The following is a 20,529-nucleotide window of genomic DNA, read 5'->3' on the forward strand; positions in this document are numbered from 1 at the left end:
GATTGCGGGGGGGGGGGGGGGGGCGATCCACTGTGGAGGTAGCCGGAGGGCTTACCTCTGCTGCTGCGGCTGTCCCGGCTCTCCCATTAATAAAGCCTGGCAGGGCCGGGCTTTATCAATGGAGCGCAGATCACACAGATCAATGTGGTTCTATGGAACCACGTTGATCTGTATGAGGAATCTAATGATTCCTCCTAAAATTCCCCTAACGGGACTAATAAAGTGTAAAAAAAAAAAAGTTTAATAAAAGTAAAAAAAAGACACACATTAACCCCTTCCTTATTAAAAGCATAAAACACCCCCCTTTTTTCCAAAATTCCATAAAAAAATTAATAAATATTATAAGAATTAACATATGGGGTATCGCCGCGTGCATAAATGTCCGAACTTTAAAAATATAATATTAATTAAACCGCACGGTCAATGGTGTACATGTAAATAAATTCCAAAGTCCAAATTTGCGTATTTTTGGTCACTTTGTATACTCTAAAAAAATTTATACATACTATATTTTAAACATACTAATTTTGGTGCATGTAGTTATAATTTTTTTTATGTAGTGAAATAAAGAAAAACCTATATATATATTGGGTATCATTGTAACCGTATGGACCTACAAAATAAATATATGGTGTCATTTTTACCGAAAAGTACTGCGTAGAATCGGAAGACCCCAAAATTTACAAAATTACTTTTTTTTTTTACAAATATTTTATTTCTGGGTTTGCTGTAAATGTTGTGGTGAAATGATTAATCTCATTACAAAGTATAATTGGTTGCACAAAAAATAAGCCCTTTTATGAGTCTGTAGGTGCAAAATTGAAAGCGTTATGATTTTTAGAAGGTGATGAGGAAAATATCCTAAAATAAGTGTCAGATTATGGGGGTCAGACCACTGGGACACCCTGCAATCTTCCGCCTAGCATGTCCACCACCTCGTGAAGCAGTGGCCAATACACCCCCTCCATGCATCTCTATGGGAGAGCTGGAGCTCTGCACTCGGGAATCTCCGGCTTTCCAATAGTGCTGCATGGAGGGACTGTGTCAGCCAACGCTTGATGCTGTGGTCTACACGCTCCATTAAGAAGGAGAGCCAGGTGCTGGGTGGGAAATGGTTAAAAAATTACAATCATCCAGCCGGACAGCCCCTATGTTTGTGACATAGAAATAATATCCAGTGTAACAAGGGTAGAGAAAGTGGATTAAAAAAAATGAAGTTTCTAGGTGAAGACTTAGAATATAAATCTTCATACAAGTGTGGGTTAATAACAGGTCCCAATGGACTCTTTGTAATAAAGTGAATTTCTTTTGAAACCCACCTATGCTACAAAAAGGTCATTTAACTAAAGGCACACATTTATGAAAACACTGGTTTAGACATTATTTATAAAGTCTGCAAAATAGTTTCAAAACTTAATTTTGGATGGAATCGCTGTAATTACTGGGCTGGTGGTTCAAGCAAATTATTATGTATAATGGAAAACGTGTTTAAAGAAATGTGCAGGCTGTAATTAAATGATAGGGTTTCATAAATGCCTGTACTTTTCGTGTTGAGTAAGCAGGGCGTGCTGTACAAATAACTTTCTTCTACTTTCCCTTTCTACTTTTTTTTTACTTGTTTTATATTTATTTGCTATACAAGAATGTTTAACCCTTTAACACCTCCAGGTCTCGAGAGCGGTGAAGTGGTTAACCAGGTACACGGTCTCGTTAACGTGCTACACTTTCAAAAGAAAACATAACTAATAGTTTCTGTAAAGATCACACGTCTCTCCAACATCTGTTTTGAGTCTACTATGAAAACTGTGCCTCTGATCTCATGTGTTGAACTTCTGTATCTTTGCCACTGTCTATTTCCTGCAAAAAAATACACTGAACAATAATAGCTTTTGTTCTTAACCTTCCAACCACTGGAGCAGCTGAACAAATAACTTCCATACTTTCATTTAAAATAATTTATTCCACGTATATGTTTGCGCAAAGTCATTTCATTTATTGAATGTTTCATCATTTAAAAATCAAATTGTGGGATTGAAACTACTGAAAACTGCCATCTAATGGTTTCCTGATGCTTAACTCTCTTAGTAGCCTTTTCTTGGAAATACATCATTTCGACTCGAGCCGTAGAAAGTGTCCTCAGCACTTAGCAACTTTAATGTATTGTGCAAAAAAACACCATTTAACCACTGTTTACTTTTTCAGTGTTTCCTTCTCTGTCAGTATTAATTATTGCTGACATTCATTTTGCTTTATAGTAGTTGTCGCTGCCAAATTTCGACAGAAAATACCAACGTAGAGATTTCATTGTATTAAGATGTGAAGTTCTAAATGACATGCAGTTGGATAAACATTTTCAGGTTTGGAAACGCTGAAATAAAATAGGGATTAGTGGAATGATATGCCATGATCTTTTTCTTCATTCTGCTTTAAATAAGCAGAAAGCAGCTGCCAGGCACATCATAATAATAACTGTGGCCATTTTCACTTCTTCTGCACTTCTGTTTAATAGAAGTTGCTTCTTTTTGGGGGCTCTAAGCTGTTCAGACAAGGGGATGACTGTTTTACAGGGTGGCATAGTAATTCAGCTCACTGGAAATCCGTTAAGGTCATTAATTTAAATACTTCTTAAAGTGGCCTGTAGACTTATTAAATAGACAATGATGGTGCTTTACTTGTCTGGTGGAAAATTTCGACTTTTTCAAATTAAAATGAGCAATCTCCTATACGCATCATACACAATGAATCTAAGGGCAAAATGTATTTTATTTCCCTTGAAACCTGTTTATTGTTTCCCTTGAAACCTGTTTTTTTCGGTCTATGATGACTTCAAAAACATCAGTCATTTAAAAAAATGTTTGGTCACCATGTAAAATCCAAATATCTCGGGAAGGACCATGGCAAATAGCTAATGACTTACAGCTTTGACATTGGATTGTGTCAAGTTTCTAAGTTTAATGTTGATAATCTTGAAAAGAAAAATTCCCATATGGTAAACTTAAAGGAAAGATGGTTTGCACTGTTTTCAATAATAGCCAAAAGACATACTTTAAAAAACTTATATGAAAGAAAACTTGAGATTCGTCACCAGTTTTTATTTTAGTTAGCTGTTGAATACTTCAGGTACTGATCTTTTTATATATTTTTGGCTAACAATGTACCATTTCATCCCAATGAGATCCCCTCAGTTCTCTTTCATTAAAACCAAGTGCGCAGTTGAACAAATTACCGAACTTTAGTTTAATTGCTATTTGGTTTATTTGTCTGATAACTTGGAAGATGAATAATTGAAACTTCTCCTGATATGTACAGTATACATAGTTATTATATCCTTGTATGATTTGTATTTAAGCTTATATTTAGCTAAGCCATTACTATTTGCCTCAGGTTCCTTTCTTCCAGAAATAGCATTAATTGGTTAGGAAGGAAAGAGGTTATATAACAATATAAAAATAACCCAAATCCAAACAGGCAATGGCGAAAGCTGCTTATTAGAGGATGTTCACAGTTTCTGGCTATGTAAATAAGTAAAAAAAGAAAAAAATTAGTAGATATATAAGCTGAATAGGCTACTTTATATAAGGGCAAAATATTACAGGGGTGGATATAATCTACTCAAAATGCATCCATACTTTTGTGCCATTATTCTAATAGTGATGAAAGAATACAGCAGATTCATTGTTATGAGTACAATCTATTTATAGGGGCACTATTGACATATATTAATGACTGTTCCCCTTAAAAGCAGTGGACTTATCTTTTTTTGTGCAATTTTGACTGTGAACTATATCTGTACTATATCGCCTTTACTCAGCTGGCAGACCCACAAAGGGCTCCAGGGAAGTTAACAAAAATAAAAATGCCCCAAAGCCACCACAATACCTGTTCTGTGTCCCCTGTAGTTATTCATGTAGTTTTGGCAGCTCCTTTTGCCCCTGATGTTTCCTAAATATGTTTTCCTTGTTTGCAGCACAGACTACAACTCCCAGAAGTCAGTGCAGTTCTGTGTAATAGTTGCCAGGCAAATGCTTTCACTATCTGTATTCATACTTACACTGCAGCTCACACACTGTACATGTCTTATCTTTCAGACTATCCTTCCTCCAGCAATAAATCATGCTGTGCTCTGAATAGCAGAAGTCATTGATTAGATTTTCAGCAGAAAAACAGCAGCTATGTGCTCAGTTGTGTCTAAGAATCTTCACTGCTTTTCTCTCCCAACTCACAAGCTCTCACACAGTGAGGGGAGAGGGAGGGGAGGTGTGGTTGTAGAGCCAGGGCTCTAGGCCAATCAGAAATCAGGTGGTGTTGTCCTGAAGGGGGGGGGGGGGGGGGCTAGTCTCAGTGAGGGGTTTACACCATGACAAGGTGGATTTGAGAATTACATTTTTCTCTCATTTCTTGCCTGTAAGTGACAGCTGAAAGAGGGAAACTGCTGTATATAGCTAATGAATGATATTTAGACAAATATATAGGTTGGTGAGAGGGAAAGGATGGGCGGAGTACCCCTTTAACTAAAAGGATGTCTTCCACTACAGGATAGCATGACAATGTTCTTGAATACTGGATATACTTTGGTCTATGGACTATAGTAACTAAAACGCAGCAGTCTAGTCAATCACCTGGTTCAATTAAATATTGACAAGATATTTCCAGAAGGTCCCGAAAAAGCTTATTCAGATCTAGAAGCACCTCCAAACATTAGGAGCTGTCAATGACATGTTGTAGGGCCTACAAAAGCTCACTTTAAAAGTAAAATGTAAGGGTTGGCTTGGGAAAAAAAAGCCAAAAAGGTAATTTCTGAACAAAAGCCCGCTTTATTATTAAAGGCTGCAAGTCTGGCCTCTTTACAGTCTTGCAATATTGGCGTCTTTCTGTACACTGTAGCACTCCACTCTGCCAGGTCTTCCAGATTAAAAACTGTTATAGAGAGCTGTCTTTTCTGTGAGAGAATCCAAGCTGTGGACTACCCTGCAATGTCCCTGACAAGTTTTTTTCACTCCTCTAATTAACAGAATAGACCTCCTATTGGTACAGCAGGGACACCAGAGCAGGAAATACTTGATCTCACATTTCCCCTCACTTTTCCAGTTGTCAGATCCCCTTCCCACTTTAGACCTCCTACTTTCCCAGCAGCAGTCTTGCTTCCGCCTTTGTCACCTCAAACCCTCTCTAGCAAGCAGCAATAGCAAAGGTACTGCCAACCTGCCAGTTCTCGTAGCAATCACAGCAAGGCTTACCCTACTACTATCTCACTTTCCACATACTTCAATGGTAACTAACCCCACCATAGGTAACCTAACATCACTCTGGCAATTAGTCTCCTCAGAAGACAGGGCGACTGCTTGAATTAAATCTTCACTTATAATCTTAATATATTTGAAACTGTAACCCTTCTATAAGCTAACACGTAGTCTACTGGGGCCATATTATAGTCTACTATGGTAAAATACAACACCATTTGTTATAATCCTCATTGGTAATAATTGTTATACTTAGCAGCAATAATAATTCTATTGAATAAGCTTCTCTGGGACCCACAGGAGATGGGCAGAACATAGTAGTAGTATTTCTTAAACAGGCCCTGTTATCTACACGCTGATCTCCCTAATTCAAATGGTTGACCAGCCCAAGTAAGATGTGCACCACAGCGCATCCTCTCTGATTCATTGTCATTGGTTTCACACAAGCCTAATACAGAACCATTTTTATGTCTGTATTACACTTACAAATCCCAATACAACCACATGTCTGAGGACATAATTTGACAGCTCATGTGAAACTGACCTTACTCCTAACAGAGGACCCTGCATCGCCCAGCACAACTCATATCTTCCCACTGTAGTGGAGCTGTAGAACACTGCATGAAGTGGACTAACTTGGCTTTCAACTAGCTGTCTGCTGCCCCTGATATATTGTACCCTGTGACATGGGGGGGGGATATAACAATGCAGATGTTCGCCCTGGCTGATATTTCCTATTAACGCACCCAAAAGTAGCAGTTTTATAAAAACACATTCTTAGGAACTCAGGTCATGCTGTATACGGTGTAGAAGGATACATTAAGCCACTCATACACCATCATTTTTGGGGCCTCTATGTTCATTTAACATCCTTTTCAACACAAACACATTTGTTGCAGGTTTGCATTTTATTTTTATTTCTTTTTTTTTAGGTTTTGTTTATTACATATCCTATATCTACAATTTTACAAATTACAAGCTGGTAGCTAGGTTGTTGTAAGCTTAGTTAATAAACGTCACCACTCAAATAAGTTTCTATCATTCTAAAAACTTTTGTAGTATTGCACAATACGTTGCATATCTCCATCTGATCTGACATTAAGTACATAGGCTGGGTCTTTTAGTTCTAGAATTAATATGCTCCAGGCTCATAGGGCAGATATCCAAACTTGTTGAGCTGTTACCTTAAAGGGGTACTCCGCTGCTCAGCTGGCACCGGGAGCTAGTGACATCATAGCCCCGCCCCCTCATGATGTCGCGCCCCACCCCCTCAATGCAAGTCATGAGGTCACGCCCCTCCCATAGACTTGCATTGAGGGGGCGGGACAATACATCATGAGGGGGCGGGGCTATGACGTCGCAAGCTGCCGGCTCCAGCGTCCGGAACGGTTTGTTCCAAACGCTGAGCAGTGGAGTACCCCTTTAAAGGTTAATGTAACACCAAATCCAAGTGTATTCAAAAAGACACTGTTAAAGGGGTACTCCGCCCCTAGCATCTTATCCCCTATCCAAAGGATAGGGGATAAGATGTCAGATCGCAGGGGTCCCGCCGCTGGGGACCCCTGGGATCTCCGCTGTAGTTCCCCGCTATCATTACTGCACAGAGCAAACTCGCTCTGTACGTAATGATCGTCGATACAGGGGCCGGAGCATCGCAAAGTCACCGCTCCGCCCCCTCGTGATGTCACGGCCCGCCCCCTTAATGCAAGTCTATGTGAGGGGCAAGATGACCACCCCGCCCCCTCCCATAGACTTGTATTGAGGGGGCGGGCCGTTACGTCACGAGGGGGCAGAGCCGTGATGTCACGATGCTCCGGCCCCTGTATCGCTGGTCATTACGCACAGAGCGAGTTTGCTCTGTGCAATAATGACAGCGGGGTGCTGCAGCCGATATCCCGGGGGTCCCTAGCGGCGGGACCCCTGTGATCTGACATCTTATCCCCTATCCTTTGGATAGGGGATAAGATGCTAGGGGCGGAGTACTCCTTTAAATATTACACTTATAAAACATCAGATGTGTAAAAACAGATCATGAAGATAATATCTATAGTATGCCAAGGCTTTTCTTCTGTGACCCTAGGGTTTTGCTGTTCTGGCTTTTTCTGGGACATTCAACCTAGGGTTCAACAAATGTATTTATTTATAATCTATTTTAAAACAGAATGCAACCTTTTTTTATCCTTTTTAAGAACAAAACCCAGATGTAAGAGCTGCAGCTGAATCCTCTTCTTTTCATTGAGATCACATGCCTAACATTCATGTGTATAGGGGGAGGTAGCACTCGTCCAATTGAACAATTGACCTTCAGCTTTTGAAGGTGTATGGCCACCTTTTTTTTTCTTGTATTGGCCTCCTATGTAATCAGTTACCATGCCGCCATTGTTGTTGGTATTTTGCATGTTATATGTGTGCTGTTATTTTCAAGGTGTTAGATTCCTTTAGTTAAACAAAGGCCGGCTGTTTGTTTCAGGCATTGCTTCTAACTAATGTATAATTGGAAGATATATATTTTGGAAGGCAGTGACCTTGACTGTTTGTAATGACATCTAAAGCAATTATGTGGCTGATGGTGATGGAGAAAGATGGCAGGGAGCAGACAGAATTGCATGAATTAGTGTAAACAGGGAGCGTTGCTAAGCAGTATTAGTTGACAGTTAGCTTTTTAATGAGGGAAGACACACAGTAATTAAATGTTGACATACAATTATGAAATATATCAGATAACATATCAGCTCCGCAATAAGGCAATAGGAAAAGACATTTCTGGCAAGAGAAAGAAAAAACTGTCCCGTGCTCCGTCATCTGAAACTGTTTTTTATGAGCGCAGGGTGAAGGTCAAGGAGGTATCTTAACTCCATCAATCGTGTGGACAGTTACAAATGACCTTTCACTTTCCATAAGACATTCAATATTCTGAATTGGAGAGATACATTTTTCTGTGTTTAGAAAATGATGAAATTGAAATCCTTCATATCACGCAAGGTGCAGCAACGTCGAAATCTCATGAACGCCTCATTCACCCCAACGTGCATTCATGCTCGCTCCCCATTAACATGGAGCCAATCACTTAACGCAGGCTGTATATTTCAGTAGCAAAATGGCCACAGTGCCCTCGCTCTGAAGCAGTAAGTGTGTTCAAAGATCATGTGAAAAATTACTGTGCAAAATTGCATCTCGAACAGCTATTATTAGGTATCATCTGCGGCACTAGAAATAACGGGTTTGACATTGCTATATATTTACTTCCGAGCCTTTGGTAATTTGGAGAGTAGAGAACTTGTTGTCACTGTTCAAGTTGTTTCTATTCAAATATTTTCTATAACTGTTTCTCCTTAGATACACGACAAAGAAAGCAAACGTGAGGCCCTACAGAAGGAACTATTAAAAGCTCAAAACCAGTACTCTGCATGTTATGATGAGGTAATCAATTTTAATTGCCTGTTCTGTATTAACCTTTGCTTTTTATTTCCTTATTCCTTGGCAGTGTAAGTACCTAAAATATACATCTATAATTAGGGATCCTGTTGTGATTGTTTATGGTTTCTGTTACCTTTTGTAATGTCTCCATGATGTGTGCCAAGTAGAAAAACCATTTTCCCTTCTGCTTCCAAGCGGCCAAAAATGCATATTTTCTGTTAAGAATAATGTAACCATAATCGCCGGAGAGAAAAATGTATATATGTTAAATAAATTTAAGATGCTGGGCTAAAACATTTATGTTTAAATATGTTGCCACAGAGTATTTTCTTTTACAGTTAAAGGGGTACTCCGCCCCTAGACATCTTATCCCCTATCCTTTGGATAGGGGATAAGATGTCTGATCGCTGGGGACCCCCGCAATCTCCCTGCTGCACCCAGCGTTCGCTTAGAGCGTTGGGTGCAGCACCTGAGGCTCGTGACATTATGGCCGCACCCCGCTCGTGATGTCATGGCCACGCCCCTTCAATGCATGTCTATAGGAGGGAGCGGGTCTATGGGTGAATCCTTTGGATAGGGGATAAGATTTCTAGGTGTGGAGTACCCCTTTAAGGCTTTGTTCACATCTGTGTCCTCATTTCCATTGTTCTGCTCTATCATAGGAGAACAGTTAAATTTACAGCAGGATTCCTTATATGCTGGACACCAATGGATCCCATTAGACCCCATTGATCATATTTGTATCAATAGGGCTTCTGTCATGGTGTCCAGTATTTTACCTGACAAAATAACATGCTGTGCTGTTTTGTCCTGTATTCATGACGACATCTGTGACCGTGGATCTTAATAAAACCTCTGATGCGGATGCGAACACATCCAAAGCTAAGAGAGCACAACATGTTTGTAGTGCTCCCACCAAATGTTTGGCTTGGCATATGTAATTGTAAAATATACAAAAATATAGTAATATACATACAGTATACATTCTATATGGTTTAGTACAGATGGAACTGTGGAAAAATAACCATACATATGCCAAAAGGACACTTATTGTAATATTTGCGCACTAGTCTCTGAGCATGTCAGCATACACCATATTGGGGAATTGTAGAAGGCTGTCCTATTCAGCACATTTGTCTTAGCCAGAGTGGAGAACAGTTAGAAAGTGTCGCTCTTAGGCTAGGTTTACACTGCGGAATCTCCAGACGGAAAATTTCCACTCTGAGATTCCAAGTGTAGGACTGCGCTGACATTGCAGTCCCCAATAGACTGCAATGTGCTCCACAAGGATATCTGCCTGAAAAATGAGCAACACCATTCTTCAAGTTGATATTTTAAAGGGAATTTTCCGTTCACAAATTCCGCTTCCAAAATTCCGAAGTGTGAATTTGCGAACTGAAAACCCATTCACACGGCTTGTGCATTTTAGCAAGCAGAATGTCTGCCTGCAATTTCAAAGCGGAATTGCAGGCAGAAATTCCGTAGTGTGAACCTAGCCTTAAAGACACATAATGTACATTGATTTAATACAGTACAATGGGCTAACAAGTTAACACCCCAAACCCCCACCATCCCCTTGTTACAGCTGATGGTTGCAGCAATGGGACAACCCATGTAAGAGTGCATTCACACCATGGTTTGTGCATACAGTTTAGGAGTATTAAAACCATATTCGAGTAGGGTCACACACAGCGCATCAGCACCGTATTTAACGCTGCGGATGTGCCAGTGATCGTTCATTTGTATTCATCCTGAGAAATCTTTTGTGAAGCAGTTTTGATAAATCTTCCCCTCTGTTCCTACAGAATGTTTTTAAATAGACAAATGGGCATTCCTTATGTCAATGGGGTGTGTCCCCCACACAGCCTGGCCCTACCAGCACTGATTGTAGAGTGTCAAAATCTGTAGGAACACACCCCCACCTGGGGACACCTAGTGGTTAATTTATACATAATTTGGTGAAAAACAAAAGAGCAGAACAGCATTTTAAAGTAACAAAATAGACCTGTGATATTGAATTCCCAGTAGGTTATCATTATCTAAACCCTTAGACGACATCGGACATACATGTACACCCTTGCCAATGGCTGTCTGGGCATGCTGGGAGTTATAGTTTTGCAACAGCTGGAGATGTGCTGGTTGGAAAACACTGATATAAAGGTTTGGTCAAACACACAGGCACGGAAGAATTAAAACGAGCCTCCTCAGAACACAGCGCAGACAGCTCTGTATGACTGCAAAACTATTGAAATAAATATCAAGTATCGCCTTTGTACTAGCTGCTTACATCTATGACCCAAGCAAACAGCTGTCAAAAATGCCATTTCTTTTCAAGTCTGCAGGAGTCTATAGAACTTGCATGTTGTAAATATTCAAGAGACAAGCAGCTTTTTTTTGCTCACATTAGATGCAGTTCCTACAGAGGATTAAGCTCCACTTTAGGGAACATAATGTGAAGACGGGACAGCCATATTTGAAATTAACCTTGCGTTTATCTGTTTTACATCCAGTTGCTCCACCGGGACAAACTTCTACATAAACTTAAGGCAGAAAATATTCAGCTGACAGAGCAAATCATGCAGCAGTCCCAGGACATTACCAAGACGAGTGAAGAAAGGAAGAGACTGGAGCTGAAGCTGGCGGTTGTCACAGAGAGACATAAAACTGCGCAACAGGAGGTGTGTGTGCGTGCGTTACAATAAATTCACCCCCCCTTACTCCTCGAGCGCCTCTTGTCAATTACGAGTAGATAGAATATAACAAAGCATGTCATTTGTAACCTGTGTTCTTCACAAATAGCAACAACATATGCGTCATTACTTTTAAAAGTAATGCAACTCTTTTTTTCGTTTTCGGTGTCTGTCAAGTAGTTGCAGAGTTTTGTTCTGGGTTTGGCTGGGGAAAGAAAGCGTGATTGGATTTTGTAATGTGAAAAAAGGCAAAGACTCTTAATTGGCAAACACTGTTAAAGGGGTACTCTGCCCCTAGACATCTTATCCCCTATCCAAAGGATAGGGGATAAGATGTCTGATCGTGGGGGTCCCGCTGCTGGGGCCCCCCGCGATCTCCCTGCTGCATCCAGCATTTGTTTTGAGCATTGGACACAGTGCCGGAAGCTCGTGACATCACGGCCACGCCCCCTCAATGAAAGTCTATGGGAGAGGGTGTGACGGCAGCCATAGACTTGCATTGAGGGGGCATGTCCGTGACGTCACGAGCCTCCGGCCTCGCATCGCCAGTCATCCGGCACGGAGCGAAATTCGCTCCGTGCACCGAATAACTGGGGTACCGCAGCCGAGATCGTGGGGTTCCAACACGGTGGGACCCCCATGATCAGACATCTTATGATAAGATGTCTAGGGGCGGAGTACCTCTTTAAGCCTTGTTCACACAGCAGAATTTTTTCAATGAGATTCTGCTGCACATGGCAAAATTTCTGTAGCCCAAACCTCTGCCATTGAAATTCTGATTTCGGCCTCTGCGGAAAGATTTAATGTGTCAATTCTTTCTGTGGAATCTTCACTAAAATGCATTGCCGTTTATGGAGACGGCACATTTCTGAACGGTTCTAGCGCCGGCATGTTCTGCCGGCACCCACTGTCTTCGAAGTGTCTGCCTATTCTTTCTTACAGATGAAAAGGGTCCAGGGCACTCATAGACTTGTGCCACGCAAAAGTGATAGAAAACAGATGGTTGTTATTGATGGAACATGGTACTCTTGTACCGCAGGGGTCAGTACAGGGTCCACTTCTTTAATATCTTTATTAATGATCTTGTAGAGGGATTACAGAGGAGAATTTCATTATTTGCAGATGACACCAAACTGGGTAAGATGATCACCACAGGAGGATAACATAATATTACAGAGGGATCTGGGGAAGCTGGAGGCTTGGGCACAGACATGGCAAATTAAGTTTATTGTGGATAATTGTAAAGTTATGCTAATGTAAAGACAACAAGATGTATGACTATGTACTAAATAATAAAGCATTAGGTAAAACTTCTACCGAAAAGGACTACTGGACTGGATATACTTGTGGACAGAAAACTGATATTTAGTGATTAGTGCCAGGCAGCAGCTGCCAAAGCCAGCAAAGTCATGGGTGGTGTCAAGAGAGGTATAGAGGCTCGTGACAGGGACATAGTTTAGCTTTTGCATAAATCATTGGTCAGATCGAACATGGTTTATTTTGTCCAATTTTGGGCACCTGTATATAAGAAGGACTTGGCTGAACTGGAGAGGGTGTAAAGGAGGGCGACAAGGATAATTAATGACATGGGAGGATTACAGGACTAAGACAGGTTATCAAGCTTGGGGTTATTTAGTTTAGAGAAAAGACGTCTTAGGGGCGATCTGATCACAATGTACAAATATAGGAATGGACAAGGGCACTGGCACTCGTGTGCATTGGAGGAACTGTCGGATCAGCTAGAAAAAACATACATTGTTTATTTCTGTCGAACATCTCCTATGTTAGGTGGCTTCTATGAAGATGTCTTTTCTTGGGGGCAAATAGTTGTCATGTGTACGGACGAGCTTAGTCTAACATCTGGAGTATTTATTTATTTTTTTGTTTCATGACCCTGAAAGATCCCATTATGTTGTTGTGTGAAGGGGTTAAACCGGACAGGTTTAGTTTCAGCCGCACTTTGTTTAAGGTTTGTCTGTAGATGTACAACTTGGTGTTGCCCTTTGTGTAGAATATCTAAGGAATCGTACATTGAAAGGAACCTGCAAGGAAAAGAAATGACACAAAAAGGTTGAGAGCACAATGCTTTGTCTTGCTTAAGTTCTTAAGTTAGTTTTGAATGAAGTTAGTTATTCATTCCCGTGTCTTAACTCTCGCTCATTGTCCATCTGTATTTAATTTTGATACATCTTTTTTTTTATTTTTTCCCCTTTTCTTCAGGTTAATAACAGAGATCAAATCATATTACAACTTAAAACAGACTTGAAAACATCACAGGAGAAATATTTTGGCACTCAAGAAGAAGTAAGTACTTTGAGAGTTTAGACTGAAACGTCTGTTCACAGATCATTCTTCAGTATCCATAGCTGTTGGTAAGATGGAAATGTTCAGCAACTCTCCTACCATTTCCTCCGTGCATGGCACAGCTACATGTAGTACAACCCTCAAGATGTTTGAATTAAAGGTTTCATAATTCAGAGAAGGCTTTTCCGTCATCATTGACCTCTGTGTTCCCCATCACACAACGTACAACAGTAAACAATTCTGCATTCAAAGACGGAAGTTGGGGTATACACAAGTCACTTGGTTTAATTCAGTGAGAGGCGAGCTCTGACCTTGTTGCATAGTAACAATCCAAATGATGAATATGTGCTGTCACAATGGGGACGACATTGCTTAATATTGGAAATCTTCTATTAAATTAATGAAAATTATGCAATCCGGACTTTTTTTTTGTGTATTTCATAGCGGTATAACCCTGAATTTATTATTCCAGGTGGAGCATACTTCAGAAAACATTAGGCATGGTATGCACTGTTGTGTCTGTATGAAAGCATTTAGTGAATTGTTTGTTTGGCGGCTTTATATTTTCTCTTGGAATGTTAAATTCCTGCTATGCTGAGAATAAACTAAAAAAATAATTCTGTCAAAAGCAAACATTTATCTTTTTCTTCAATATTATTACTGACCGATTGTGAAACTTTATTGTGAATCTAATCTGTCCTATATATAGAAGAGTAGGGCACAGAGTCACATCTATTAGGTCCTATTCTATGGCTCTCAGAATGCAGCATAAAGCATTAAAGTGCATTTACAATAAAGTCATGTTAATCTATATATATATAAAACTCAATGTGTGTGTATGTATGTATGTGTGTGTGTATGTATGTAAGTATGTTCCAGCATCACGTCCAAATGGCTAAAGATATTTACATGAAACTTGGCACACATGTTACTTATATGTCAACAACAAACATAGGATAGGTAATTTAACCTTTACTCACCCCTATTTACCAGGGTCGGGGTTTCTGTTTAATGTCCCATACAAGTCTATGGGTAATATATGTTACTGCATAACTTCCAAACGGCTGGAGATATTTCGATAATACTCGGTCACATGTTACTTATATGTCCACTTAAAATATAGGGTAGTTAATTTATCCCTTAACTACCCCCATTTGTGAGGGTCAAGGTTTTTGTTTAAAGCCCCATGCAAATCTATGGGAAATGTATGTTCCAACATAACTTCTGTACACAACAACAAAAAACGTGGTCTCAAATGGCTGGAGGTGCTCAACCCCAAATGCAGTTGTGCATTTATACTGGGGGAGCATGTCCTGCCCTTGTAGTCTGTTGCTAGGGTCGATCCCCAGCATAAAAATGCATACAATGGAGGATGCCTGCAGTGGACTACAAGTGCCACAATAGATTCCTACACCAGATAAACAGTGTGGATGTGTAACAATTAGAATAATACAATACAGAAATTTAGGTGCACTACTGTGGTAGATGTATACAATGACATTGGCTATCCCTCAACACTGATGTTAAAATTGAGACATTCGCCAGGGATCCTTATATGAAGGACACACCAGAGCCCGCACACCAGATGTCATTGTATACATCTACCACAGTAGTGCATCTAAATTTCTGTATTGTATAACTTCTGTACGGCTGGAGATATTTCAATAATTCCTGGTACACATATTACTTATATGTCAAATAAAAAGATATGATAGTTAAACTAACCCTTACCTACACCCTTATATTAATAATGGGTTTTTGTTTCAAGTCCCATGCAAGTATATGGGACTTCCAGTACCTTACTCCACAAGCTCCGCATCTCCTGGTGAATGTGTCACTCTGGCTCGCAAGCCACACCCCATCCCATAAAGACATGCCCACTGTTTAAGCCCCCCCCCCTTTTATTATCTACCCTTTTTGTGCATTGGTCTGGCTTGCAAATCACGCCCAGTCCCACAAAGCCACGTCCCCTTCTATTTTTAGCTTACAATATCTTCATCACAAATCAGTCCCACCTGAGGACAGGATATGAGGGTGGGACATAAGGACGGGATATGAGGACAGCATATGAGGACGGGCTACGAGGTCGAGATATGAGGACAGCATATGAGGACGGAATATGAGGGCGGGATAAATGGGGGAATTTTGTGCAGGACTTCCTTTGCTAGAGAAACTGCAATATTAGTTACAAGAGGGTGAAGAAATGGTCCAAGGGTCATAGAAATGTGATGGAGGGAGGAAATAAATCACATGCCCCCTAATTACTCGGTGGCTTAACCTAGCACCACATCGGGAAACACAGTTGGATTATGCAATGTGGTCCTCTTTTCTCTGTGTATGCAACTGAAATCTTGTAGGTGTCATTCTCACCACTAAGTCTAAATCTTGGGGAACACTTCCTGTTCTGTACAGATCACTTTCCAGCAGTCTCCTTCTTATCATCACAGACAGGAGTGCAGTGAAAGGTGACACTAGTAGAGAAGACAATAGATGATAAAAGATCAGCCTCCCCCTCTCTGTGCAGTAACCTCCGCAAAGTTCACAGAATGCGCAGAGATGCCTTTCCCATTCATGTCCATTAGGCTTTCCGTAAAGCATATCTCTAAATGCTAACTCTGGACTGTAACTTTTATGGAATTGTGGTAATGTGATGCCTGGGTACATGATTACACAAATTGTAATTTTACATAATATTATAAGGTGTTTGTATCTGTTCTGTATACTTACACTTCAGCAGTAAATAGACACATATATTTTTACATTATTTTAATTTTTTTTAGCTGAGCCTTCAAGAGTCAGAAGTTTCAAGACTCCAGCAAAGGGTTAAATCTTTACAGAGTGAATCTCGGGAATTGTGGGAAAAATGCAACGATCAGGAGGATCGACTAAATCAGTCCGAAAAGGCAAAGCAACAGGTCCTGCATGAACAAGAGATCCACCTGGGCCAGGTACATGGAGAAGTATTCCTATTTCTCATAATAAGATGATGTTGGTTCTTCCTTATGGCATTATTTTCTTATATTGGCATGCTTATAGTGATGTGGTCAGTCAAAGGTTTCAGGATTAATGAATTAAGTAAGCCAGAAGTCTAAATTTTGAGGCTGAGAAATCACACTATATTTGTCCTTCCGTGAAATGACTGATGCAGTCATTGGAAGCCAATGTTATTATTTCATTCATTGTATTGAGTTACTTTTTATCACTGGTAAACAAAGTTTGACCACATTTTGCCACATTTCCAAAACTAATGAACAATGCACAAAATATTGACAAGGCAAGATATTCAATAATTCAGATTAATAAAAAACACTAAAGCTAATATTTAGCCTTTAACCCCTTAACGACCACGGACGTAAATGTACGTCCTGGTTTGGCGGGACTTCTCGCACCAGGACGTACATTTACCTCCTGTGTATGACCGCGAGCATCGGAAGGGTGCTCGCGTCATACACGGCAAGTTCCGGCTGCTAGCAGCAGCCGGGGACCCCCCCGTAATGGCCGACATCCGCGATCGCGCAGATGTCCGCCATTAACCCCTCCAATGCCGTGATCAATACAGATCACGGCATCTGCAGCATTGCGGCACTTTCATTGGATGATCAGATCGCCCGCAGCGCTGCCGCGGGGATCCGATCATCCAGCATGACAGCCGGAGGTCCCCTTACCTAGCTCCGGCCGTCTCCCGGGGTCTTCTGCTCTGGTCTGCGATCGAGCAGACCAGAGCAGAAGATCACCGATAATACTGAGCAGTGCTGTGTCCTATGCATAGCACTGCACAGGATTAGCAATCAAACGATTGCTATAGATAGTCCCCTATGGGACTAAAAAAGTGTTAAAAAAAAAAAGTTGAAAAATGTAAAAATAAAAAGTAAAAAAAAAGTGAAAAATCCCCATCCCCAATAAAAATGAAAATTGTCCGTTTTTCCCATTTTACCCCCAAAAAGCGTAATTTTTTTTTAATAAACATATTTGGTATCGCCACGTGCGTAAATGTCCGAACTATCAAAATAAATTGTTTATGATCCCGTATGATGAATGGCGTAAACGTAAAAAATTTAAAAAGTCCACAAATGCTGCTTTTTTGTCACATTTTATAAAAAAATAAAATAAAAAATGATCTAAAAGTTTTATATATGCAAATGTGGTATCTAAAAAAAAGTACAGATGACGGCGCAAAAAATGACCCCTCATACCGCCCTATATACGGAAAAACGAAAAAGTTATAGATGGTCAAATTAGGGGGGAGGGGGGGAGGGGATGGGACTGAAGGTCTTCTGTATGTTTTAGGTAAGGGATGCATTGTGGGTTAAGAGAGAGTTTGTGGGGTCGGCTAGATGCTGCTGAGCTTTGCGGAGGCTGAGGGGAGAAGCTTTTAATATTTAATTTCGTATAATTCTTTTAAATATAATTTACATTTTTTATTGTAAGGACTATAACCCCCCTGTTTCTTACCTGTGGCCAGATAGGAGGGGAAGCACATTCCCTGGTTGGCCATCCTACGTGCCCCCAGCAGCCTATTTAGTGTAGAGGGGGCCAGCACACAGAGCCTGACAACTGGGGACTCACCATAGCTGCAGGAAGCAGAAGATGGTGTGTGCTGGGCCCCTCTTCACTAAGCAGGCTGTCAATATAGATAGTGATAATCGCTATGTGTATGTGAACTTTAGAAATTGGTTGACTGATTAATCGATTATGAAATTAGTTGACAGCTATTTTCATAATCGATAAGACGATAAGACGATTAATCAATTAGTTGTTTCAGCTTATTTAGCTGCAGCCCCTTCAGCAGTAAATTCCCTGCACACCAATGCTCCTGGTTGTCTGGCTGTACAGGGAGCTGTAGTTGGCCTCATCCACTTGGAAGGAGTTAGGGTGGTTTGGGCTAGACTTTGCTAGGTAAATTAGTGAAGGGGGGCTTTATATGAGCTCTCTATCCCCTTTATTCTTAGGAACAGTGGGGGTTTGAAGGCGGACACCATATCCTAGAGATATGCCACCACCTTAGAACATGGATTTTTTTTTTTATATACATAAAAAGATAAACTTCAGCTGCTACAAGGTGGTGGAGAAATACCCTGGAAGATGCCAAGAAATTTTACAGTCTTGAATAGTTACAGAAATTTCCAAATTCACATCCATTTTCTGGGATTTTCTTTTTTTTTTCCCTAGCTGTTGTAAATTTAAATAGACTGAATATATTGAGTTGTTTAAGAGAATTAGTCTGGTCCACTAACTACCAATGGATTTTGGCAAATTGAAACCGTAAGCCTCATACACTTTTTTTGTGGGAAGAAATTTGTGCCGTTTCTTTTCCCTTCTTAAAGCATACCTGTCAGATCCAACAAAAAAAGTCACTCAGTACCCAATCAGACCATGTACATCTAATTTTTATGCTCTATCACCTATATTTATTAGAAAAATCCCTCTTTTCATTACAGCTTACAGTGATAAAAATCCTCTCAGGGGAAGGGGCGTGTCAATTCCTTGTGGTGGTGGGAGGTGATTGGTGTGTGGTAGAAGGGGGCGTGTCCCTCTCTTGTGGTGGTGGGAGGGGATTGGTGTGTCTGCTCATGCACCCTTGTCCATGAGTTATCTCTTGTCCATGACTCATAGACCAGCCTAATGCTGCTGCAGGACTGGTTAGTGTCCCAGTAGGTATGGGGACCCCTAGTGGTGTGGTGTGTTCTGTATTAAATATTCCAAATTTTTTAAACAACCGTATTACAAATGTCTTTCATTTTCATCAGTAACAACATATAAAAAGTGGCATCTGACAGTGTCCATTTAAGACATGAACATCAGGTGAGGAGCTGATTAGTTACCTTTTTATGGTATAGTATATACAGTACGTAAAGAGAAAAAGTAGCAGTCCTACAGCTCCCAATTTAAAAACTTCAAGGCTCTAATTGTACATTTAAAATAGAAAAACATCTAAGTTCAAATAAAGTAAGATACACGCCCATGTCAAATGTCAAAGTGAGCACAAGAACATATGGAAAAACAGACATGGAACCTACAAAAGGAAAAAAATTCTCCACAGTGTGACATATTAGTAAATATATGACAAATCATTTTAATAACTGAGGCCCTGCGGATAACATGTCAAGTTGCAGGATCCAAAAGGCCTCCTGTGTGCAGGGGTGTGGAAATTTTATAAAAAAAACTACTTGTCCACGGGACTAAAATGGAGCAAAATCTACTTGTCCCTCATGACGATCCACTTGTCCCGGCCAATTTTCGCTTTTACGCTCTAATTTTTTCCTCCTCGCCCTATAATAGCCATAACTACCTACTATAATGATACCTTTTAATTTTTCAATAACATATTCTCTGAACCAAAAATAAATAAATAAATAAATAAATAAATATATATATATATATATATATATATATATATTAAGGGAAGTGAAATTGAAATAGTAAAAGATAATTCTGCAGATTTGGTGGTTTTTCTTTTCTGCGCCATTTACCTTGTGGTTGAGGTAACATGTTAGTTTTATACTTTAGGCGCCTGGTTACAGCAATACCAGATTTGTATCGTTTACGTCATGTTTTACTAATTCTGAACTTTTTCTAATTTTTTTAATTGCCATTTTTTAACCCCTGTAGCTTTATTTTTTTTCCGCATACCAGGCTGTATGAGGGCTCATGTTTTGCGCCATAATCTGTTTTTTGTATCGGTACCATTTTGGTATTGATCTGACTTTTTAATCGCTTTTTTACTTTTTTTATGGGATATTATAAAAATTGCAAATCTGTGGTTTGGTATTTTTTTACATTTACCGTACGGGATACATAATGTTATATTTTAATAGGTTGTACAGTTACGCACGAAGCGATAACAAATATGTTTATTTTTATTATGTTTGCATGTTTTT

At 40.0% G+C, this 20,529-nt stretch overlaps 1 protein-coding gene across 7 annotated transcripts in view; it reads left to right on the forward strand.

The window, feature by feature from the left end:
• The window catches only part of LOC130274181 (cingulin-like), a 419,288-nt gene that overhangs the window by 51,135 nt on the left and 347,624 nt on the right, over positions 1-20,529 (forward strand). For all 7 annotated transcript variants that reach the window (XM_056522196.1, XM_056522193.1, XM_056522192.1 and 4 more), the window contains 4 exons: positions 8,577-8,660; positions 11,168-11,335; positions 13,568-13,651; positions 16,432-16,599. In XM_056522196.1, coding sequence (XP_056378171.1) covers positions 8,577-8,660; positions 11,168-11,335; positions 13,568-13,651; positions 16,432-16,599 — 504 coding nt within the window. The remainder of the gene's footprint in view (positions 1-8,576; positions 8,661-11,167; positions 11,336-13,567; positions 13,652-16,431; positions 16,600-20,529) is intronic.

This window comes from Hyla sarda, chromosome 5 (genome assembly GCF_029499605.1).
Source record: "Hyla sarda isolate aHylSar1 chromosome 5, aHylSar1.hap1, whole genome shotgun sequence".
NCBI classification, from domain to species: Eukaryota; Metazoa; Chordata; class Amphibia; order Anura; family Hylidae; genus Hyla; species Hyla sarda.